At 40.8% G+C, this 24732-nt stretch overlaps 1 protein-coding gene across 8 annotated transcripts in view; it reads left to right on the top strand.

The window, feature by feature from the left end:
• MED12L (mediator complex subunit 12L) overlaps nt 1-22959 on the top strand; it is a 363479-nt gene extending 340520 nt beyond the window's left edge. For 4 of the 8 annotated variants that reach the window (XM_045166284.1, XM_045166286.1, XM_045166285.1 and 1 more), the window contains 6 exons: nt 4211-4300; nt 6186-6415; nt 8084-8240; nt 11046-11141; nt 19641-19722; nt 21210-22959. In XM_045166284.1, coding sequence (XP_045022219.1) covers nt 4211-4300; nt 6186-6415; nt 8084-8240; nt 11046-11141; nt 19641-19722; nt 21210-21262 — 708 coding nt within the window. In that variant the 3' untranslated portion in view covers nt 21263-22959. Of the gene's footprint in view, nt 1-4210; nt 4301-6185; nt 6416-8083; nt 8241-11045; nt 11142-19076; nt 19723-21209 lie in introns of all 8 variants that reach the window. The other 4 variants (XR_006641271.1, XM_045166287.1, XR_006641272.1 and 1 more) reach the window with 4 other exon arrangements.
• Nucleotides 22960-24732: the final 1773 nt, after the last annotated feature.

The raw sequence follows: 24732 nt of genomic DNA, 5'->3' as shown, positions 1-24732 counted from the left end.
CTTATCCAGAGCCAAACCTAAAGCAAAGTGTTTAAAAACAAACATGGTAGGAATTTACCTTGTAGGAATTTACAAGGTAAATTTATCTTGTGGGAATTTACCTTGGGTCTCAGGGTAGAGATGGGTTCATGCAGCTGTCAGAATTGCCCAGTTAACTGTTTCTTACTCCCTTGGCACTTGTAAATTGGGTACCTGAGCCAGGGGAGCTGAAGCCAGACCACAGCGTGGCACCTGACTAGACACAAATGCTCCATCAGAAACCAGCCTCCTGAACTGCCCTTTACACTCACAAAAACGTGAAGTTAATGTTGCCTCTGATTGTTTCAGTTAAGCGGAATGAGAGGGCAGTTGAGCTACTCTCTAGGTACTAATAAAACGAAAGAAGAAGTCATTAGAATGACAGATGCTAAGAATTGAATTGAAAAGTGAGTTTTTAAAATAAAAGATGATACTCAAAAACATGGGGCACTTGAAAGCACTTGGTAAACTAATTTATGCTGAGATGTAAATCTCAATTTACCTCTGGATCTCTTCTTTAGCAGATAAACTAAATTAAATCTTAGATTTCCTCAATAGATATTTATTGAGCACTTACTATATGCCAGATACAGTGCTAGGAACTGATTTTGTTTTAATGAAATAAAGCCTAGATAGTTTTCCGAAAATAGCAGATAAATAGATTACATGTGACAAAGGTGAGCCTAAGTCATGATTTGCCAGGAGCGGTCTCTGCTCTGTTCCCCTGGCCTGTCCCAGTTTGGATGATACGTTATGTGGTCCCTTGCTGAATGCAGCAAAACCATCCTATTAATATTTTAAGAGTTTTACTAACTTCCAGTTTCTAGTTCTCTTATTCCCACATTTGAGGATTGGTCCTCATTCAGCATCTTTTAAGTTAAACTCCAAGAAATAGTGAAGGACAGGGAAGCCTGGCATGCTGCAGTCTGGGGGTCTCAAAGAGTCAGACGCAACTGAGCGGCTGAACAACAACAAAAGTTACTAAAGAGCTTCTTGGTTGTCTATTCTTTACTCAACAGATTGAATATCTCTACAAATTGAAATAATTTGTTCCTGGCATTATTCTGGGAAAAAAACCAGATAACAGCAGGAAGTCATTTCAGTTTGGAAAAAGAGGGATATTTTTCGTTCAGGGCAAATAGGACTATAAAGCCCTTAGGGAGTGCTGGCTGATGTGAGGTATTTGTGATTTGCTCAGGGAGACTATTGAATGTTAGAGCCCTTACCTCCTGCACTTAAAGAGTGAGTTGGGCAAAAAATAGCATTGGGAAGAAACACAGTCTATTTATAAATAAGCAGTTTACCTTTGGACTAAAAGTGGTTCACTGAAGAATGCATGAATTATAGAAATTTTTTACCCCTTCTTGCTTTGTTTTCAAAGTTATAATGCTTTTTCTTGAATGTTAATTTTGTGATTTAAAAAATGGAAATAGTTTACAATACATATTTCTTAAATTTCCACAGTTTCAACTATTTGTCAATAAAAGAATGTTGCCCAGTAACTCAGATACTTGCCCTATTAGTGTTCTGGTCCTTCTGTCCCCCCACGTATAAGTCAGTTTCCTTTATAAGATTCTTTAGGAAGCAAAGGAAGAGTGAGGAGCTAGAAAAGATCTGTAGATCTTATCTTGTTTACCTCCAAGCCAAAAAAGGGCATGGGCATTTTAGACCACTTAGGGATCTCAAGGTTCTAACTCACATAAATAATTTTTTGTTCTTTTCTTGTGTAAAAGTGATAACTTACATATGTTGTCCCCACTAAGAAGCACAGCAGTGTGTTTCAGGGGCTTTGGATGATGCTGTGAGCGAGCAGATTCGAGAACTGTCATGTAAAGATCTGGTTGATTTAATGACTCCCTGGCTTAGTGTTTGGAGGATTGAGTGCTACTTGGATAGGTCAGGGTGATCCTTGTATGCTCTGGATGGCCACACTGCCCTGACATGTGCTCTCCTAGAGGGAGCTTGGGGTATTTTTCTGTGGAAGCAGTGACAGATTTTTTTTTCTTGGGCTCCAGAATCACTGCAGGCGGAGACTGCAGTCACAAAATTAAAAGATGCTTGCTCCTTGGAAGAAAAGTTGTGACAGACCTCGACAGGGTATTATAAAGCAGAGACGTCACTTTGCCAACAAAGGTCTATCCAGCCCAAGCTGTGGTTTTTCTAGTAGTCATGTATGGATGTGAGAGTTGGACAATGAAGGTTGAACGCCGAAGAGTTGATGCTTTTGAATTGTGGTGCTGGAGGAGACTCGTGAGATTCCTTTGGACAGAAAAGAGATCAAACCAGTCAATCCTAAAGGAAATCAACCTTGAATATTCACTGGCTGGCTGATGCTGAAGCTTAAGCTCCAGTACTTTGGCCAGCTGATGTAAAGAGCTGACTCATTGGAAAAGACCCTGATGCTGGGAAAGACTGAGGGCAGGAGGAGAAGGAGGCAACAGAGGATGAGATGGTTGGATGGCATCATTGATACAATGGACATGAGTCTGAGCAAACTCCGCAAGACAGTGAAAGACAAGGAAGCTTGGCGTGCTGCAGTTCATGGTGTCGCAAAAGTCAGACACGACTTAGCGACTGAACAACAACAAGCAAATAGAGATATAATTACACTTAGTAAATTAATCAGCTAGAATCTCAGAGTATCATCATGGTACCCACACTGGAATGTTACATTCTTGTTGAAGCTGTTATATATAGATACCATAGTAGATACTTTCAGAAATTTATGTTTGGTCCATGTATGTGTGGTCAGTCACCTTAGGAGAGGCCAAAGTTTCTTAACTGCCCTCAAGTGATTTTATATGTGGGGATCAGAGAAAAATGCTTCACCATCTGATGTATGCATTCATTTCAGAATCTCACTAACAAGTCTTAATAAAGATTATCCTTTTGTTTTCTTATTGGGGTGAATTTAAGAGGCTATATGTCCCTAAAGAATAAGCACCAGATGAAATTTTAAATATTTTCATTCTTGATATCACATATGAAGGCATCTTATCATCATGGAAAAAACCCTGGGCTTTGGAGGCAGGCTCACGTGGGCGCTAAGGGCTTGGCCATGTTTAACCGGGTGAGTTTGCTAAGCTGCCTAGGCTCTCTGAGCCTGACTTTTCGTACCTGAAGAAAATGGGGACTAAGTTCCCTCCCTGCAGAGTTCCTGTGAGAAAATGGAGATAGGAATAAGAAGCCTAGTCCCTGGCATATAATAGGTGCCTAATAATTGTTGGTGTTTTCCCTCTTAAGCTAAATGTTTATACCTTTTTTCCGGCCAGAAATATCTGTGCTTCTTTCCAAGAACATTAAAATTGGCTTTACATCACTATATTTTAACACTTTAAAAAAAATGAGAACATCTAGAATATAAAATGATACTAAAATATCCTAGAATAAATCCTATTTCTTTAGTAAGCCCTGGAGAAAACCAAGGGATGGTCAGAAGTTAGTCCTCTTTCTATGATTAATACTGCACACTTCTGTGAAGTGGCTTCTGCTGCCAAAACAAAATACATATAGCTGCTTTTAGGAATATAGTTTCCCCAGGCAAAAACATGTATTAAATTAAGGCTGGTGAACAGATGTTAATTGATTTTATTTTATATTGCATTTGGTTAGACTTGCATTTGATATTAACTTATTATAAAATTTAATTGGTTCTATTGGTTATTAGAGTCATAAAAGATAACCAAATTCTTCCCTTGCATACTTGGCTAAATAGGCAATTTTTAGGTCCCTCTGAAGGAATATCATTAAAAAGTCATGAAGATGTATATGCCATTTGTATGTACCATGTGTTCTCTTAATTGATGGGCACAGGATGAGGCAAGTCTGTGGTTTCAGATTTCACACTTAAGACACTCATGCCTTTTACTCTAAAGGGGCCTTTGTATCCTGGAGTGTACAGGAAAGCTGTCTCAGATTCTCTCTGATGAGCAGACCATTGAATATTTTGACTTGTGTTTATGTATGTCTTATCATCTGGGATAGCTGTAGTCTTCTTTGGAAGAAATAATAAGTGTGACAACCTCTAGTGTTAATAGGAAATTGATGAGAAATAGTATTTAACACCGTTTGGAATCTGCAAGTGCTGTTCTCATGTAAGGTTTGGTGTCATAGGTTTTTGGGGTTATGAACCAAGAGCTCGAATCACACCCTTGCTGTTATGATCAAGAGCCACCTTGGCTTTGTTTTCCAGGGCCAGCCAGGGGACCAGGCTGCTCTCTTTGCTGCTCAGGCACGGCCCTCCCCTCAGCTCCCCCAGTATCCAGGACTGCAGCAAGCACAGGTACCCATGTTTGCTTTGTAGATGCTACTGGGATTTTTAATGCTCTTTATTTGAAGGGGGGAACCAAGTAAGTAGGGTATCAGTTCCCTTATGGGGTATGGAACTTAGTCACATCTTCTGCCTATAGATTATAATTGACATTTCACAGAAATCTTAACCAGTGATTACTAAACAAGTCCGGGGGTTGATTAAAGGGCATAAAACATTTTAGGAAATTGTTAGAATTAGAAATGAATTAGAAATATCAATTCATAACTTTATGTTAATAATGATGATAGATACTGAAATGGTTATTAGTCCTATAGTACTTACATTGTAATACATAATGATGTAATTTATGATGGCATTTTATGATATTCAAAGATAGCTTCGAAGAGGAATCATGGTAGAATAAGAAGAAAATTGACCTTGGCATCATACCTTGACAAAATTCCTGACAACCTCTAAGCTTGTAACATTGTAAGAGTTACTCTAAGTCTTGATTTCTGTCTCCGTAAAATAGAATAATGAACATTGTGGGGATTTAAGACCACCTATAGAACTAGTGAAGCACTAGATACACGGTAGTTATTCAGCAAATGATAGGTTTGCCTTAATATGATGCAAATCTTGAGCTATTTTTTTTCTAACAGTTTTGTCATTTCTGCCTCCGCATCCTTTTACTCTACCCCTCTCATAATCAGGAAGCCAGGGATGTTGGCAAGACCTCTAGTTGGGGCCAGCAGTTCACACTGTGTCCACAGCTGAAAGGAAGGCTGAGATTGGCCTTCATGGGCACCAAGCCCCATGGCCTGCATCCCTGCATGCTGTCTGCAGGAAAGTCATTGTCCATCACTCTATCTTCCAAGTCAGCCATTCAGCTACCTCGAAATGTGGTATTTAGAGGACCCGGAGAGTGGTCCTCTTCTATTTTAATCAGCACTCTGTTCTGTATATTATAGATGGTGATCCAGCAGAACCTAAAACTTTTCATTTAAATCAGGTGTCAAGATTTGAAGAAACAGCCACTATATAATGTTGAATGGAGAAATTGAGTATCCTGATGGTATTATAGAGTGCTGAGACAGGCTACTGTCCAACCAGAACTCAAGGGTATCAAATAGTCACTAGTGACACCCTCATTGGGCTTTCATGGTGGCTCAGACTACCAGTAAAGAATCTGCCTGCAATGCAGGAGACCCAGGTTCAATCCCTGAGTTGGGAAGATCCCCTGGAGAAGGGAATGGCAACCCACTCCAGTATTCCTGCCTAGAGAATCCCATGGACAGAGGAGCCTGGCAGTCCATAGGGTCACAAAGAGTCAGACACAACTGAGCAACTAACACTTTCACTTTCAGTGACACCCTCATTCTCTGGTTAATTGACTTTTCTTCTTTTTTGTTAACTGGTTCGTTACTAGGCAAATTCATTAGGCCCAAGGAAGTGCAGTTACATACCATACTAGGAAAGTGTACTCCATTATTTTTATTTGCCTTGAGTATGTGTAGCTTTTCTGAAACAGCATTAATGATGCTTGAACTCTGTTGAACACTGATATCATGTGTGCACTAGAGGTATGCATGCTTGCCTGATTATTTCTATGCAGAAACATGCCTTTCCTTTCCTGAAAACAAGCATCTGAGCTTAAAACTGATTGCTTAACCAAATGAGGATTCATGTTTTGTAATTGAAGTTTCTGGTGAATCAGTACACAAGTTCATCCTATAATTTTCTGACTCTTCTCTTGGCCTCCAGAGTAGTCGTCCTCATATTTTGAGTTAAAAGAGCCTTGGAGAACAGCACATCTCAGGGAGCTCCTCCTGGCTTTGTTTTTGCCCTGTGTGTCTTAGTGATAGGAAAGCTGGTAAATGGAAACGTTGACTTCTTCCCTTGTGCCTGCCTGCAGACCATGCCCCAGGGCTACACAATGTATGGAACCCAGATGCCTTTGCAGCAGACCCCTCAGCAGCAGGCTGGCAGCGTGGTCCTGTCTCCTACCTATAATTCCAGAACCTATCCGGCCGCTCACTCCAACCCAGCGCTCATGGAAAGACTCAGACAGATGCAGCAGCCGCCGAGCGGCTACGTTCAGCAGCAGGCGTCACCATACCTGCATCCCCTGACCGGCTCCCAGAGGTGATGCATGTGGAAATGGTTACAGTGGTGGCCACTCAAACCCTGATCTTTACTGTGCTTCCCTTAGGACATAGTGTTTCATAATTGTTCTTATGAGCTTGCATATTTCCACATCATTTTCATTCTGTCATCTCATTTTTAGCAGCATCCAGATTGTAGTTCAAAAGAAGCAGTGTCTCACCTTGTGTATTTCATTCAAGGCTTGTTGTTTGACTCACATCTCCTTTAGTGTTTGTGTAATATTTTTTAGTGATAACACTATGTTAGCTCCAGTGTTCTTTTTTTCCTTCTCTTTTATAAAAAGGTTTTAAATTGTTAAAACCTTTTTTTAATTGATAAAAAAAATTGTTGCTTGTCCCTAGCAATCCCTTACCTAGAATATGTTGATTGGCACCTTAAAGCCTGTGATTACAGTTCTCATCGTATGTGGTGTGCACAACAGTTCTGTTACATATCTCAATTTTTACCTTTTCCGCTTCAGAAATGGCTGGCAAAACAGGGCCATGAATGTCTCTTACTCAGTTCTTTCTTAGCTGGAAGTTATAGACATAGTGTATAACTGAACTGTCCGTTAGAGTAGCTACTAGCCACGTGGGCTGTTTTAATTTAGACTAATCAGAGTTAAGTTTAAAAACGTTGTTCCTCAGTTCTCAGTCACAGTAGTAACATTTCAAGTGTTCATTAACCACATGTGGCTAACAGGACCAGCTTTGAAGATATGTGATCCGTGAAGTCAGGCAGGACTGTGTGTTTAGAGAGGCCTGTGTGGTCGCTATTAATGCTCTGCTGTCACTCCCTTGAAATTCTTACTCATTTTTGATCAGAGAGCCCTGCATTCTTTTTTTGCCCTGAGACCCAGAAATTGTGTAGCCGGTGGCCAGTGGCTGTCTTACTGGACAGCACAGATGCAGTCAGCGTAGAATATTCTGTTGCATGGCATCGGTCTAGGGGAATTGAGTTTCCTGCAGAATTTTGGAATGTTGCTCTCCCATGGACAGCAGCTTTGCTCTTGTGTGTTACCGTCAAAGAGTGCAGGTCAACTCCAAGTAATCACTGTTTAGAAAATTGGCATGGTTAATGGCAGCACATTTGGGAACATGAATAAATTTAGAAAACATGCATTGTATTTATTTGTCTAGTAAGTGGCAACATACCATACTGCCTAAGAAATTGAACTTCAGAGCCCCAAAGTTCTGAGTTTAAATCCCACCTGTGCCATTTGCTATCTTACTACCTTTGGTAACTGCTTCTCTAGCTCTGTTTTCTCACTTTAAAAGTAGGGCTAACGAAACTGCTGAACACGAAGGAGGGCTGTAGGGGTAGTAAGCGACATAACAGATTTCAAATTTTTCCCACAGCGCCTGCTCCAGGTAAAATGCTCGGTTAATGTCACTTATTAGAAACTATCAGAACATTTTTAAAAAGTAATTTATCCATGTTGCGATCTTACTGTAAGTAGTAAGTATACTTGCTGTCCTTTGTCAGGTGATACCATGTGTCCCTGAGAATCGAGGTGACCTTAACTTCTGGCCTTTATTGCATTTGAATTGTACAAAGTTATTATTGAACATGATGGTTTCTTTGTGAGTGTATGTACAGCTCCCACAGCACTGATTAAAAACTTTGACAGCACACTTGGGCCTGAAAACAAGTTTTCTTCTTTACCAGGCTGAATCATCAGTCGCTTCAGCAGAGCCCTCTGGTGGGTGGAGGAATCGATGCGGTGCTGACTTCCGCACATCCAAACCTTCCCTCAGTGCCCTTGTCTCAGGACCCGATGAGACCCAGACAGCCACAGGTTCGACAGCAGCAGAGGCTCCTCCAGGTAGGGGGCTGGGAGTGAGTGATTTGTGGGCAGAATCTTTAGCAGCCTTAAGAAATAACAGACACTTCCGACTATAATTTCCGAGTTCCAAGAAATCCTGTGTATTTGACACTAGGAGCTAAATTGGTGTCATTTAGTTCCAATTTGGCAGGGGTCTTCCTTCCTCTGTGCATCCACCTGGTTGTTGTAGGCAGGAGAGTACATAATGTAGACATCGCTTTGCTGCTCCCAAAGGTTTGGGAGGGTAACTGGATGCCTTTATCTTAATAGTGTAAGCCTCAGTTTCCCCAGTCACTGTTTAACTACAGACCATGTGATTTGAGTTCAAAATTTCTTGTGTGTGTTTTTCTTTTTTTTTAATTGAGCTGTCCAGAGTTTTCATCATATTTCTAGAGGTGCCTGTAATGCCTGTAAATGTTTTGTTTAACATCTCTAGTCTGATTGGGCTGTGAAGTTGGAGTGACGTAAGGAGGATATTTCAAAGGGATATTTCATCTTGTCTCTGGTAGTGTCCAGACAGTTGTCCCCTTTGCTTGTTCATCATAAATATTTGAGTCTCCTAAGTAAAGAACTCTTCCTCTTGACACATTCTGACTTCTGCCTCCCTTGTTTAGGGAATGCAAGCTATTATGTTTGCCAGTTTCATTTGTCTTTATTATCAGCAAGCTTGTCCTGTGTTATTGGATAGGAAATTGCTTGATGAATCTATACAGTGGACTCTAACCTTATCAGCAATCCAACTTAAGATGCACTGTCCTTTTATGTATTTCTAAGAAAGAAGAAGAAAGCAACACCAGGAATGGGAACTCCAGTAAAACTGGGGTATCCAAAGGTTATAGTCTTCATGTGAGGTCAATGAGAAATAAACCAGTCATGCAGAAAGGGGCAGCAGAGGAACTTTCATGTCTCAACCTTGACACTGATGGTGGGAAGAAAATATTAGCTGAAATGGGTTTCAGATCTGAATTCAGTATGATCCAAAGAATTCTGGTTGGCAGTGCCATCAGGTGGACAATTGAAGCCAACACAAGTCTTCAACAAAACTGCGCTTCACAATTATAAGATGCTGTGAATTACATCCCAGTTTTCACCGTTAACATGTGGAAAATTTAGAAAAGATAAGGTAATTGATTTCAGGGAGTGTGGCCTACAGATGGCCAACCCCACTCACTGTATACACATAATCTCCAACGTGGTCAGAAGCCCTCTAATCTTTAGCTTTGTCATAAGTAAAATGGAAATGATTATAGTGCCCACTTCTTACATGTATAGTGAAAATCTAATAAGCAAATACAAGTAAAGCACTTATTTGGTAATACTATTGTTAATATGACTGTTAATACTTGTGGTGATATTTTCTTGAATCACAGTTTCCCCAAGTTCTGAGGATAGGTTTCAGAACTTTCTATGACTGGTGTTTACATTTTCCTCTGTTTTAAAATTTCTCATTTCCAAATCATGGAGGAAAGTTGTTATAGTATTTATTTACCACTTCCTATCTTCCACTAGTATTTTTTTACTGCAAATTTTGAGAATCTTACTTATTGGTTACTATGTACTTTTTAACCCAATTCACATGATAATGTCCTTCTAATAATTTTTTCATTACCAGCACATTCCTTGGAGATTAGAAAAAATGATTGGTTTCTGCATCGAATTTGCACTTATTCCTTTTTTGGTGATTAGCTTCCTCCATAAAGAGACAGATTAATGATTACAAAGTTGGGTTGACTTTTCCTGAACAGGCTCGTAGAGAGCTCAATGGAGAATTGGCTTCCTATTGCAGTTGCTGTATTTCTGATCCAACTTGTATTTTCCGTGGTGGAAATGGCCCACCCAGACCTCAGCTCGGATTCCAAATCCCGGACTCTTGTCACTTAGAGAAAAATGCCATCTGACAAGAGCCATTGATTACCTTGCCCTAAAGAAGATAATTTGGGAGAGAGTATGCCAACCAAGTGGAAAATGCAGAAGATAAAAAGAAGTCAGGTGCTAACATCATCAGGATGAAGTGTTTGGGTGGAGGAGACTTTAAAGTTCGAGACAAACTGCCTCCTAATATTTTCTGCTCCTCTGTGGTGTCCCACCAGATGGATGTCTAGTTTATATTTCTTTTGTGATTTGGAGCTGTTTTCCAAGAGCCATATATTTGAGCCAACGTTCATGGACATAAGCTTACAATTTTATGCTGGTAATTTACACCAGAACTTCTCACATCTAAATCTTCTTTTAAAAAAAAAAAAAAAATTCAGGAGTTCCTTTGGGTGTCATAAGGGATGAAAAGATATCTAGTGAGCAGTCCTTGTCTCACCTGGTAGCATAAGATGGGATCAAATGTGTGGAAGGGCAAATGGCACTAAAGGAATGGAAATGGTTAAGTACAAAGAATGTTCCTGGACAGTGTCAGGTGGTTTAGACTATGATCACTCTGACTACAGTAGAGGAGATCCTTAGTGTTGGAGCAGTCTGAGAGTGTGTGGAGGAGCAGACTTGGGTATTGCCCTTGAAGATGAATGATGTGTGGCGAGAAAAAGATGGAGGAGCCAGGTGCATGTCATCTTTGTTAGAACAGAATAATCAGATAGAAGATATATTGGGGAGGAAATTGGAATGATATTGTGGTGGTGGTATAGTCGCTCAGTCATGTCCGACTCTTGCGACCCCATGGACTGTAGCCTTCCGGGCTCCTCTGTCCTTGGGATTCTCTAGGCAAGAATACTGGAGTGGGTTGCAATGGCATTCCTTCTCCATGGAATGATATTAACCTCATACTTTAGCTGTGTAATTCTTTTTCTTTCTTTCCAGATGCAGCAGCCCCAGCAGCCTCCCCAGCCTCAGGGGTCCTCGCAGACCCAGAGTCAGACCCTTGGTCTCCAAACAATGCAGCCCCAGCAGCCTCTGGTAAGGCCTAGCATTTCAAAACCAAACGTGCGGGTTTCTTCTTTATTCTTTTTTTGCTGGGGTTCTTCAAAGGCAGATTACATTTTTTCATGTCCCATAAGATTGTTAAGAACTGAAAAAACCTAAATATACCCTGCCAGTTTCCTCCCTAGAACTTTATCAGAGAAGGATTGTGTTATTGTTGTAGTCAGTATATTTGTTTTCATGGAAGGTATAAATAAATATTTAGGGTTCAGGAGGTCATATAATTTTTCCTCTTCAAATTTCTTTAGACCTCTGCATTCTATAGACTAAATGTTTATATTGAGAAACCAAATTTTTTGTAAACAATGTTAAAATGATAACTTATAATGGGTATGCTTAGTATATTGTTGTACTTGGCTTTGAGTTTCCTTTGAGTAATCCCAAAGAAACATGAGAGTACTTTCTAAGGTATTATCTTTATTGATGTGAAAGAAACTCCCAATTTTAGCCTGTGTTAGCATTTGCTTCAAGAATTTTCATGGAATTCATGTAACTTTGTGAATTTTTCATGTAATCTTATAATTTGCTTCTGTGACTTTGTAAACCAAATTCTGAAATGTTATGCATAGTATCAAGCAACGTGTGTCAAACCTCAGTAGTTTTTACTTTTGCCAATGCCATATTCCTTCTTTATTATTTACCTACTGTTTTTCTTTAAATTGCCTCTTTTCCTATTTCCTTGAACATATTCTAAAAAGAAGCGTTTTATCACTGCTGTCAATGGTAGTGGGCACATCACTTGTCATGTGTTGGAAATACCTGTGAAAATAAGTATTTACTCTGCAGGTAATTCGGCCACGGGAGTTGGGTGAGTGAGCACCATGCCTGAGATAAGCTGTATGACTGCATGTCTCTCCCACTTTGGAAAACACTGATGTAGATTCTTTTCCAAGACAGAATTTGAAAGATGGGTGGTTTTTCAGTTTTTAGTAAGAAGGAACAGTGTGGCCAGGGCTCTAGTATATTAGGTGGGATAGAGTGCAGTTAGGTGGTGATGGGCTGATAATGCCCCCATAAGATGGAAATAGAAAACCCAAAGAATTTAATACACCCCTGCATTGGCCAGTTTGATCTTCATTTTTAAAGAAATCCTTGAAATGTAATAGACTGCAGCCATGAAATTAAAAGACGCTTGTTCCTTGGAAGAAAAGCTATGACCAACCTAGACAGCATATTAAAAAGCAGAGACATTAGTTTACCAACAAACGTCCATCTAGTCAAAGCTATGGTTTTTCCAGTAGTCATGTATAGATGTGAGAGTTGGACTGTAAAGAAAGCTGAGCACCAAAGAATTGATGGTTTTGAACTGTGGTGTTGAAGAAGACTCTTGAGAGTCCCTTGGACTGCAAGGAGATCCAGTCTGTCAATCCTAAAGGAAATCAGTCCTGAATATTCATTGGAAAGACTGATGCTAAAGCTGAAACTCCAATACTTTGGCCACCTGATGGGAAGAACTGACTCATTTGAAAGACCCTGATGCTGGGAAGGATTGAAGGCTGGAGGAGAAGGGGACGACAGAGGATGAGATGGTTGAATGGCATCACCGACACAATGGACATGAGCTTGAGTAAGCTCTGGGAGTTGGCGATGGACAGGGAACCTGGCGTGCTGCAGTCCATGGGGTCTCAAAGAGTCAGACACGACTGAGTGACTGAACTGACTGGGAAAAAATTTTTTTATTCTATCACAAAGTTAAAATTATATGACTGGGGTGGAAATTAACTTCAAACTATTTTCGTTATAATTGTTATCAGGAGGCCCACTTATACAGAACTGAGAGGAGACCCAGGTCCCATATTGCACTAGAATTAAGCGTATGGAGGAGCCTGGTGGGCTGCAGTCCATGGGGTCGCTGAGGGTCTGACACGACTGAGTGACTTCACTTTCACTTTTTCACTTTCATGCATTGGAGAAGGAAATGGCAACCCACTCCAGTGTTCTTGCCTGGAGAATCCCAGGGACAGAGGAGCCTGCTGGGCTGATGTCTATGGGGTCACACAGAGTCGGACACGACTGAAGTGACTTAGCAGCAGTAGCAGCATACAGCAAAACTTAGTACCTTTCTACTTTTCTAATAGTTTCATAATGTTTAATAATTTTATGTGTGTAGAGAACATATATCACACATTCAGGGTTGACTTCTAAGTCAGTATTGATATGTTTTAATGCAGCAGGTTGTATTTCACTCACTGGCTTAAGACACTTCTATCCCAGGGACTTAGTGGGTCAGTAATGTCAGGCTCATGATTCTTCTTCAGTGTATTCCAAGGAAAATAATTCTAGAGAAACAAATACCTCCATTCACAGTCATCTAAATAGAAAGTAAAATCCACAGTAGGCTTTTTTTTTTTTCAGCTTTTAAAAAGCTACCTTGAGAAGCACAATGTTTTATTTTGATATTTAGAGCAATACATTATAATCTGCTGCTGCTACTTAGCCGCTTCAGTTGTGTTTGACTCTTTGAGACATCATGGACTGTAGCCCGCCAGGCTCCTCTGTGCATGGGATTCTCCAAGCAAGAGTACTGGAGTGGGTTGCCATGCCCTTGTCCAGCGGATCTTCCCAACCCAGGAATTGAACTCAGGTCTCCTGCACTGCAGGCAGATTCTTTACCACTGAGCCACCCGGGAAGCCCAATACATTATAATCTAGTCAGCAGCTATTCGTACAAAGGCAGATGTGTTGTACATCCTAAGTTTTAAGATGAACTGAGAAACTTATCACTTAGAGTGATAGACTTCAGATAATTTCCAAATTAGAAGTTATAGGGATGACCAATGATCTTGGACTTTTGCATTAGTATCATTCTTTTTTGCATACTTAATTACAGCATGCTTATTTACATATCCTCTTAAGCTTATTAATATAATGCGTATTTGTCATTGTGAATAGCTGTGAAGAAGTCAGTCCATAGTACTGCTCTGCTACTACTTGTTTAACCACCCTACCTACTGTTGAACATTTAGATCATTCCTAGTTGCAAGTTAGTGATGCTGGGGATATTTTGTTTTATATTCCATTGCTCTTTTTTTTTTCTTTCCCCTCACAGTGAAAGAAAATAGAAGTATAAGAAAAAGGTTCTAGTTGTATATTTTCAGAAGAGCCATGACACAAAGCCTCAGCAATTTTAACACAATTTATTTCTTTTTATCTTTAGGTACAGTTCCTTTTCTTATTAGTTCTACTGAGATTTATTATAATCGTCTCTAGCAGATCCAGTTCTTGTTACTGGCTAGGGTTCTTCCTCTCCTGCTTGTTTGCTTGCTGGTGATAGAGTGGTAAACTGGCTATTGAAGAGACACCAGCTCTGACTCACTCACAGCTGTCCTTCCTGCAGACTCAGGGGAGAAGGGATGGTGCAAACATGCCACCACCCTCCTCATGACTTGCCCTCCTGCTGTCTGGTGACATTCACAAGTCTGCATGTGTATACTCAGATGTGCAGTGGAGGCCAGCACGGTGCCTAAGGTCGCGGAGCACAGAGGTGATGTGCCAGGCTCGCTTCCTGCCGCCAGATGGCTTAGAATCATCGAAGGCTGTTAGATGTCAGTCTGGGCCCTGGAAAGTGGTGGAAGCCTGGTGAGGTTGTGTTTGTTTGCCAGGGCTGTTGGAATGATACACCACCACGGGTGTGGCTTGAACAATCAGAAATTTACGGTCTCATCGTTCTGGAGGCTAGAAGTGCAAGATCCTTGAGTCGGTGGAGCCAGTTTCTCCGAGAGCCTGGGCCACACCTCTCTCTGAGCTTCTGATAGTTTCCTGGCAATCTTGGGCATTCATCAGCTTGCAGACTCATCACTTGATCTTCCCTTTCATCCTTTCATGATGTTCTCCTCGTGTTTGTGTCCAAATTTCCCTTTTTTTAAAAAAAGACTCTGTTTCCAACTGAAGTCACTTTCTGATGTACTGATGGTTAGGATGTCTGGCTCTAGGTCAGTGATCACACCATCGTGATTATCTGGGTCGTGAAGATCTTTTTTGTACAGTTCTTCTGTGTATTCTTGCCACCTCTTCTTGATGTCTTCTGCTTCTGTTAGGTCCATACCATTTCTGTCCTTTATCGAGCCCATCTTTGCATGAAATGTTCCCTTGGTATCTCTAATTTTCTTGAAGAGATCCCTAGTCTTTCCCATTCTGTTGTTTTCCTCTATTTCTTTGCATTGATCGCTGAGGAAGGCTTTCTTATCTCTTCTTGCTATTCTTTGGAACTCTGCATTCAGGTGCTTATATCTTTCCTTTTCTCCTTTCGCTTCTCTTCTTTTCACAGCTATTTGTAAGGCCTCCCCAGACAGCCATTTTGCTTTTTTGCATTTCTTTTCCATGGGGATGGTCTTGATCCCTATCTCCTACACAGTGTCACGAACCTTATTCCGTAGTTCATCAGGCAGTCTATCAGATCTAGGCCCTTAAATCTATTTCTCACTTCCACTGTATAATCATAAGGGATTTGATTTAGGTCATACCTGAATGGTCTAGTGGTTTTCCCTACTTTCTTCAATTTCAGTCTGAATTTGGTAATAAGGAGTTCATGGTCTGAGCCACAGTCAGCTCCTGGTCTTGTTTTTGTTGACTGTATAGAGCTTCTCCATCTTTGGCTGCAAAGAATATACTCAATCTGATTTCAGTGTTGACCATCTGGTGATGTGGAATGTGAAGTCAAGTGGGCCTTAGAAAGCATCACTACGAACAAAACTAGTGGAGGTGATGGAATTCCAGTTGAGCTATTTCAAATCCTGAAAGATGATGCTGTGAAAGTGCTGCACTAGATACGCCAGAAATTTGGAAAACTCAGCAGTGGCCACAGGACTGGAAAAGGTCAGTTTTCATTCCAGTTCCAAAGAAAGGCAATGCCAAAGAATGCTCAAACTACCACACAATTGCACTCATCTCACATGCTAGTAAAGTAATGCTCAAAATTCTCCAGGCCAGGCTTCAGCAATACGTGAACCGTGAACTTCCTGATGTTCAAGCTGGTTTTAGAAAAGGCAGAGGAACCAGAGATCAAATTGCCAGCATCTGCTGGATCATGGAAAAAGCAAGAGAGTTCCAGAAAAACATCTATTTCTGCTTTATTGACTATGCCAAAGCCTTTGACTGTGTGAAGATTATTATTCCCACAATAAACTGTGGGAAATTCTGAAAGAGATGGGAATACCAGACCACCTGACCTGCCTCTTTAGAAATCTGTATGTAGGTCAGGAAGCAACAATTATAACTGGACATGGAACAACAGACTGGTTCCAAATAGGAAAAGGAGTACGTCAAGGCTGTATATTGTGACCCTGTTTATTTAACTTATATGCAGAGTACATCATGAGAAACGCTGGACTGGAAGAAGCACAAGCTGGAATCAAGATTGCCGGGAGAAATATCAATAACCTCAGATATGCAGATGACACCACCCTTATGGCAGAAAGTGAAGAGGAACTAAAAAGCCTCTTGATGAAAGTGAAGGTGGAGAGTGAAAAAGTTGGCTTAAAGCTCAACATTCAGAAAACGAAGATCATGGCATCCAGTCCCATCACTTCATGGGAAATAGATGGGGAAACAGTGGAAACAGTGTCAGACTTTATTTTTTTGGGCTCCAAAATCACTGCAGATGGTGACTGCAGCCATGAAATTAAAAGATGCTTACTCCTTGGAAGGAAAGTTATGTCCAACCTAGATAGCATATTCAAAAGCAGAGACATTACTTTGCCAACAAAGGTCCGTCCTAGTCAAGGCTATGGTTTTTCCTGTGGTCATGTATGGATGTGAGAGTTGGACTGTGAAGAAAGCTGAGTGCTGGAGAATTGATGCTTTTGAACTGTGGTGTTGGAGAAGACTCTTGAGAGCCTTTTGGACTGCAAGGAGATCCAACCAGTCCATTCTGAAGGAGATCAGCCCTGGGATTTCGTTGGAAGGAATGATGCTAAAGCTGAAACTCCAGTACTTTGGCCACCTCATGCGAAGAGTTGACTCATTGGAAAAGACTCTGATGCTGGGAGGGATTGGGGGCAGGAGGATAATGGGAAGACAGAGGATGAGATGGCTGGATGGCATCACTGACTTGATGGACATGAGTCTGAGTGAACTCCGAGAGTTGGTGATGGACAGGGAGGCCTGGCATGCTGTGATTCATGGGTTTGCAAAGAGTCGGACACTACTGAGCTCCTGAACTGAACTGAATTGATGGTTAGGATGCTAGTGAATCTTTCGGGGGAAAAATAATTCAACCCGTAACAGAGGTCAAGAGGAGTAGGAGAAGTATGGAAAGCTTTGAAAGAGGAAATTGAATGCAGGGGACCTCAAAATGCACGTGTATTTGATATACTGCTTTTGACTACTAGTTCCTTATCAGGCTGTTCCCTTGTTGGCAACAGCAGCTGGGTCATGTGGACAGTCATCATCAACACCCCTGTGGGCAGGTTCGTCATTTCTGTAAGTGTACCTAAGAGTCAAAACGGACTTACAACAGAACCAGTGCTTTTTCAGGAAGTGTCATCAGAAAATAGAACTTTCCTCTAAGAAAGAAAATATGAGAAAAGCCCGTGCTTAGAAATTAAATCGGGAGTTGTCATTTGCTTACTTAAGTCACTTGTCTTCTGTGAAGGAAGAGCATCTGGAAAAGAGTGAGTGCCCTTGCTGAAGAATTAGATTTGGCATTTCAGCCTTTGGTCTGTATTATGGTTATTGATTTGAAAAATACTTTTAAAGCTCATGAGTTGTTATGATTAAATTAACTATGTTAGCAGGCTATGATTTTTTTCTTTAAAGTTGCTTCGAGCTTTTAAGAAAATAATGTTTACACTATTGTGCTCTGTAATTTCTTTTCATCTTGAACTCAGGTTGCCATAGTTGGGTGGCCAGGAAAGCATGCTAACAGAAAGCTTTGGAAAGATGGCTTTTAAAATTAATTCATCATTATGTCAATATCATACTGTGTTGAACACTTGCTTTAAAAATACTCATAATGGCAGAAATAAATACTTAAATAATTGCATTAACTTTTAATCGAAGATAAGGTTGGAATTGTCATATGATTTTCCTCAAGGAGTTCATGTGTTCCAGTCAGAAATTTTTCATAATGCCTCTGGAATTCCAAATTAGCCAGATAATATTATTCTTCTTTTCAAGTGAAAAACATTGGGTCGTGGAACTTATTGAGCCAGATTGCCTTCCTTTGTATGAATATGGATGCATGCCCTGCCCCCGCCCTCCAACCCGAAGGAAAAAGAGAAGTCATATTTATGGAAGAAGAGGGGCCTGGGCAGTGCTGCAGGCTGTTCTGCCAAAGCTGGTAGAGAGGAAGGTTTGTGTTCCGCGAGTCAGAGGAAGGCCGGCGTGTCTGTGGAGCCTGTCAGTCGGCAGTGCAGGTTTAAGCCAAGTGTTGCCGGTACTTTGCCCCTTTGCTCACTGATAGCGGTGTCAGAGGTGTCAGGTGTCAGGACACGGCTGTCAGGAGGCAAGGGCTGTGTTTACGCACTTTGGTGTCCTGGAATCCAGAAAAGCACCTGGATGTGGATAACTCATTTGTTGGATGTCATAGCAATGGAGGAAAACACCCAACACATTATTCCTAAGCAAAGGAAAACACACCAGAGATTTGACTCTGCTTCTGCCCTGCCATCTCCAGGGTGCACCCCGTCCCCGCTTAGAGGTCAGGAGGTCAGTGGGCCAGCGCTCCATCCTGAGGTGGGTGGGGGATGGGCCTGTGGAGGTAAGTTAATTAATTCCAATGTGTACGTGATTAAGATAACCTTGCATCAGAACGCATCCTTTGTTAGGACAGTCATAGGCCCGGCTGAAAGAAGCGGGGGAGAGGTAGAAAGGAAGACTAGAGTGACACTCTGAAATCTGAAGGTTAAGGAAAAAAGTAAATCAGCACTATGAATGATGTTAATCAAAGGTGATTTTACTTCTGCCACATAGGTTTTTTTCCCCCCTCTTTGGAATAACTACCGCAATTTCTTGAATCAACTTAATGGCTAGAACCAGGGCACTCAGGCCCTCGGATTATTCTGCACACGCAGGACTCTGGAAGCCAGCGCCGCCTCGAAGTGTGGTCCTCCTCGGTGCCTCTCTGGTCTCACCCTACCCAACTCCCCTCCTCCACCAAGCAGGAAGGTGCAATCCCACTGGGGCCCAGGCCTCTGCGCCCACGCTCTTGTCTCCATTCACCCAAAGCCAGGCCTGTGGTACTTGACCCAATCCTCCCACCAGGCAGCTTTCAGTTTGCTGCTGCAAATGGTTTGTAATGTAGTGACACCAACTAGTCAGCTGGTGATGGGTGAGGGAACAAGGATTTGTGAACCACTGGGCACTGCTGGACTCCTTCCTCTGGGCTCCTCCGGTAAAGGCTACGTCCCCACCTGGAGATGGGTTTGGAATGCATCAGACACTTTCAGGTGAAGGCCAGGTGTGACCAGGCATGGCTGCAGGCTTTCTGTTCTTATCTTTAATCGGTGCTGACTCTTTCCTTTCTCCCGATGACAGTTCCCCAGGCAAGGCTTGCAGCAGACCCAGCAGCAACAGCAGACGGCTGCCCTGGTGCGGCAGCTCCAGAAGCAGCTTTCCAGTAAGTACGCTCCCTCAGAAATACACGGCTTCCAGGAGGTGGAGCTACACACGCTTGGCCACTCCTCAAAAACCACAGTCTTCCTCGCTGCTTTCCTGTTTGCTTTAGTCCTGGCTGTCCCTACTGTGTCAGTCTTGGTTTGAAGGCTTCTTTTCCTGCAAAAGCCCTTAGTCTTTTCCTTGAGTTCAGCAAAGATGTTTTCCTGTTGCTTCCATCTGAGTCTTGGAATGTTTCTTTCCATCTGGGGGACCCCAAGAAACAACAGGTTCTTTTCTTGCAAAGCTAGATGCCCCTGAGGGCATCTTGGCTGATGCCCTCAAGTGTACTAGGGGGCAGGTTTGGGGCCCCCAGTTACTATGACTTTACATGTGTTAATTTGCTTAATTTCTACACCACCTCATGTTAGTCACTCAGTTGTAGCCGACACTTTGTGATCCCACGGACTGTAGACCGTCAGGCTCCTCTGTCCATGAGATTCTCCAGGCAAGAATACTAGAGTGGGTTGCCATGCCTTCCTCCAGGGGATCTAACCAACCCAGGGACTGAACCTTGGTCTCCCACATTGCAGGCAGATTCTTTACCTGTGATAAGGTATTATTGCTATTCCCATATTACACATGAGAAAACAACTAGAGAACAGGGACACTGACGTGTCTGCCCAAGGTTACTCAGCCAACAGCTGGGACTAAAACTCAGAGTGACTCGTTCCAGAGCCACCTTTTAACCACGGTATAGATTCTGCTGCCTGACATTAGCAGTGGCGCTGGTCTTCTTTGTTGAATAAGGGCGACTGAGCTGAGCTGCCCTCTGCACATCTCCAGAGGGCTCCGTTTATGCCATAGTCTGTTTGCATGGGGCCTCTGGATTTGAACAGTCCCACCAGAGTTGTGCGAGCAGTAGCTGTTTCTAAGCCTGTGTCATTTTTTTGAACCTGTGCATGGTTCTTTGTCTGTGTGCATAGACATATGTGCATAGGCATACGCTCGCGTCTCATACACGCAGCCTCTCTCTCACGCGCATACACTCTTGCCTAGTTCTCTCTGATGTATCTATGGCCATTTCCAGGAAACTGCCCACTTCAAGCTACTTCTCTTTCAACTATTATAATGTCAGTGTTAAAGTAGAATCTCTAATGTACTTTTATGAAGTTTTGAGAACCTTTAATGTTTTATGATACTTAACAGTCCTTTTTAATATTAGTATTTAGGTGGTTCAGGGATAGAGAATTTTGATGGGCCAGTTAGCCACATCCCAAGGCCTTTTGCTGGCAGGTATGGGACCGTGATGTAGAGCTGGCCTCTCTGCAGAATGAATCCAAGGGTGCTGTTAAGACCTGGCCACTCAAGTGTCTGTCTAGTGTTAGACTCCCGGGCCAGTCTGGTCTCCTGTTCCTGAGGCTGGTACTGAAAGCAGTGACACGTGTATACCATCTCTATGTAGCATAATTTTGCATCTGCAATTTTGTTTGAATTTTTTTCTCTCACTAGGTAACCAGCCACAGCAAGGAGTGACTCCCTATGGGCATCCTTCACACTTCTGAGTCTGGAAGAGGACAAAGATACAAACTTTTTTGTTTGCACTGAAAAATAGAAAATCACATTTACTGCATTAGTCATCTTTGGAAATGTCTGTTTTTTCATTTCTTTGAAGTTTTCCTATATTTTACGCCACATTTCATACAAAGGTATTGAAACAAAAAGTAAAGGAAAGGGTGTGGTTTGGTTTCATTTCATTCAACTTGCAAAGTAGGTTTAAAAATGTAGATGTGTGGGCCTACTGCAGGAAGAGTTTGGTAGCAGACTTTTTAAAATTGGTGCTCTTATTGAATCTCGTAGTTATAGAAAGAAGGAATTATGGTGGATTTAAAATATTTATGTATTCATTGATGATGATTTTTTTTTTTTTTTTTTTTTGGGCAAACTGTGCTGGACCAAACTACTGATTTGAAAGGCATGTCAGATCTTGACAGGAAGGTGATGCATTTACTCTGCAGTCACCTTTGGTGGTGAAGTGGACATGAATTTGCATTGCTCTAATTTAAAATATTTGTAATTTCATAAGCACTTTATGAACTTTGTTCTTATTTATGTAGGATTTTTCTTTGCTTTTGTTGTGGTCAAAAGGTGCTGAAACAGATTGTTGCTTAGAACTTAAACTTCTTAGACCAAGAACTTAACCCAGGGCTTCTGTGAGAGCCACCCTGAGGTACATGGAAACCCGTTAGGAGTAGCTGTACTAAATTTTTCCATGGCAAGATCATTGACCAGAGTCTTTGTGAAGGTACAGCATGTAAATTCTAAAGGCTGGAATGAACCACAGTGGAATTGATCCAACTGTTTGCCAGATTTGGCAAAAATGACTCTGTCCAGTTTTGGTTCTCCTGAACCTTTATGCCAACTTGAGGGAAAAAAAAAAATCTCGCAGCTGGCCTGAGATTCCACAGTGCTCAAACTTGACATGGTTTCCAGAGTATGGCCCCCAAGTCCAGAGGGCTCTGGTTTTCATAAGAGATGTATTTGCTGTTTATTTTATATGGTAAGTATTTGCTATTTTGAATTTAATTATTAATGTTGGTGTCTGTCTTGGTTGTGTATTGCATATACTGTATTTATAAATTGGTGCAAAAAGCACAAGTAAAGTAAATTATACATCAAATTTATTATAAAGAAATAGTAACTATTTTAACTTTGTTCAAGTATGTGGTAATTTGCTCCTATTAGAGTAAAAAATACAGTAAATTATTATCAGTTTGTGTAACTTAAGAGTATTCCATATAATATTTTTTTAGACTTAGATGCATAAAATTTTGAATGTGAAAAATTGCAGGGCATTTTAAAACATGTGGGGGATATTTTCCCATGTTCTGTGTTAATTCATTTTCTTTTGCCATATGAATTTACATGTAATATAGTCGCACATACTGTGAATAGATTTGTCTATAATGAGCAAACCATGTAGAACTACTTTTTTAAAATGTAGTTGGTACAACTTCAGTAGATCATTTCCTTTGCAAATCATTATCTAAATAATTTATATCTTCCTAGGTGAGTTACTCATTGCAAAGTTTGACTCATGCAAATGACCTCAAATCCATGTCCGCTTACTTTGCTGTGGCAGCATCCATGTGAACCGCTTTGTACACTGTGAAACAATTTCACTCCAGCCCACTCATTTCATGTTTACTCCGGGCTGAGAAAGACTTTGCCAAAACATTAAAGACCATTCTTTTCACTAAATTAACATGTTTTATCTGCTTTCAGATGAATCTTGACATTTCAGCTAGTTTTGTATATCAGGTTTGGTTTTCTTGTTTTTTTTCCCTTTTCAGAGTGATAGAGTTCATAAAGTTATTTTTCTTCAAAGTAATATATAACGACTGCCTTGGCACAAACAACCGAAATGTGAATGTCGTGCCTAGTGAGTACGAGTCATGTTCTGTCCTGATTGTTATTTTTCGTCTTTTCAAGAATTACTGGTGTTTGAAATGCCACTTTCAGTTTGAATCGTATATATTTGTAGCTCAATATTGCAAACAGCAGTAAGACTGTTTCAAGAATGAGTGTTATAATTGCATAGCATTTGTATGCACTTTATATTTTACAGAAGTTAGTGAAATTAATTTATTAATCATTTTGCACATGAAGGCTGTGGGGCATACCTTTTTGTTGTCGTCTCCTATTTTTTAGGTGGGAAAGCTAAGATATGCTAAGGCTGTATGATTGAAGATTCTACAGAGAGTTGAGGAAACACCTAGAACTGGTTTTCCCCTGTGTACTATACAGAGAGAAACCAGAATTTTCAATCTGTTCTTATATTTCCTTCCACTTAATCCTCTCTCATGTGAGTTTTGTTTTCTTTTTAGAATATGCATTAATTTATCTTGAAATGATCACAAAGGATAACCCTGTCCTTCGGAAAAACCTGATAATTTGCTTGGTGAGACAGGGAGGAAGTTATCTTAGGAAAAATGGAGCCCCCAGTTCCTGTTAAAGACTTTGAAATAGAATGGAGCTTGACATAGGAATCCCTTTCAAATACCTGTTTACACTGTAGGCCCCTCCCTAAAAGGGTTCCATTTGTCCTCTGATTGATCCCTCTTGGCCCGGAAATAGAATGAGATCTCTGTTAGAATGAGTATCCTTTGATCACTTGTGGTCACCGGATACCAAAACCAGAGAAAGTAGGAAACAGGTTACCTCTTAAGGTGGAGCAAGCCGAAACTTGGTGTGATGAAGACACAGTGAAGTGTCCCCCACCCCCATCTTCCTAAAATGATACACAGGGGCAAACGTAGTTCTCAGTTTTGTGTGCTGAGATACTTGAGCAAAACTGATGACATTTTCTCATTTTTCATTTATTAAGGCTCCTATAATTCTTCTTAAATAATAGACAAATATTTAAATAGATGCTGGAGAAATTACACTGGAAAATGCTAGTCTCTAGAGTTAGAAAAGATTAATCATAATGTCCTTAAATTAATTCAGGTTGAATTAAGCACGTGATATAAATAAATTCAGTGAATTACAAAAAGTAAGATTTTGTAGAGATGATCAGTACAGTGACACTTTATTATATGTATTCAATCCAAATTTTCCCAAACATTTCCCTACCACGTAAAGGATGCTCACTTAATGAAATAAATGCTCATAAAGCAGTGATTCCTCCTAAGAAGATTTTCCTTATGAACAATTCCAAACCAGGGGTGCCTGAGCTAGATTTTGAAGTTATAAAGAAGTGTCGATGTATTTTAAAAGCTTTTTAATGGCTTTATTTGGGATAGATGTTATCACCCCTCTTTTAACATTTTTGATGTGTGGGTGTTAAGTTGCTTTTTACAAGAGGAAAAGTCAGCCTGCATTTATTTTTAAATGCAGTTATTAAAACATTTTTTTGTATTCCCCATCAATGAAAATTTTCAGTATGTACAAAATGGTGAATTATAGAACAGTGCTTAGTTTCTGTGGGTTTTAGTAAAATATTTATAAAACAACTGCAATATTTATACATCAG

Source organism: Bubalus bubalis, chromosome 1 (genome assembly GCF_019923935.1).
Source record: "Bubalus bubalis isolate 160015118507 breed Murrah chromosome 1, NDDB_SH_1, whole genome shotgun sequence".
Lineage (NCBI taxonomy): Eukaryota > Metazoa > Chordata > Mammalia > Artiodactyla > Bovidae > Bubalus > Bubalus bubalis.
This window is presented reverse-complemented; position numbering and strand designations above follow the sequence as displayed.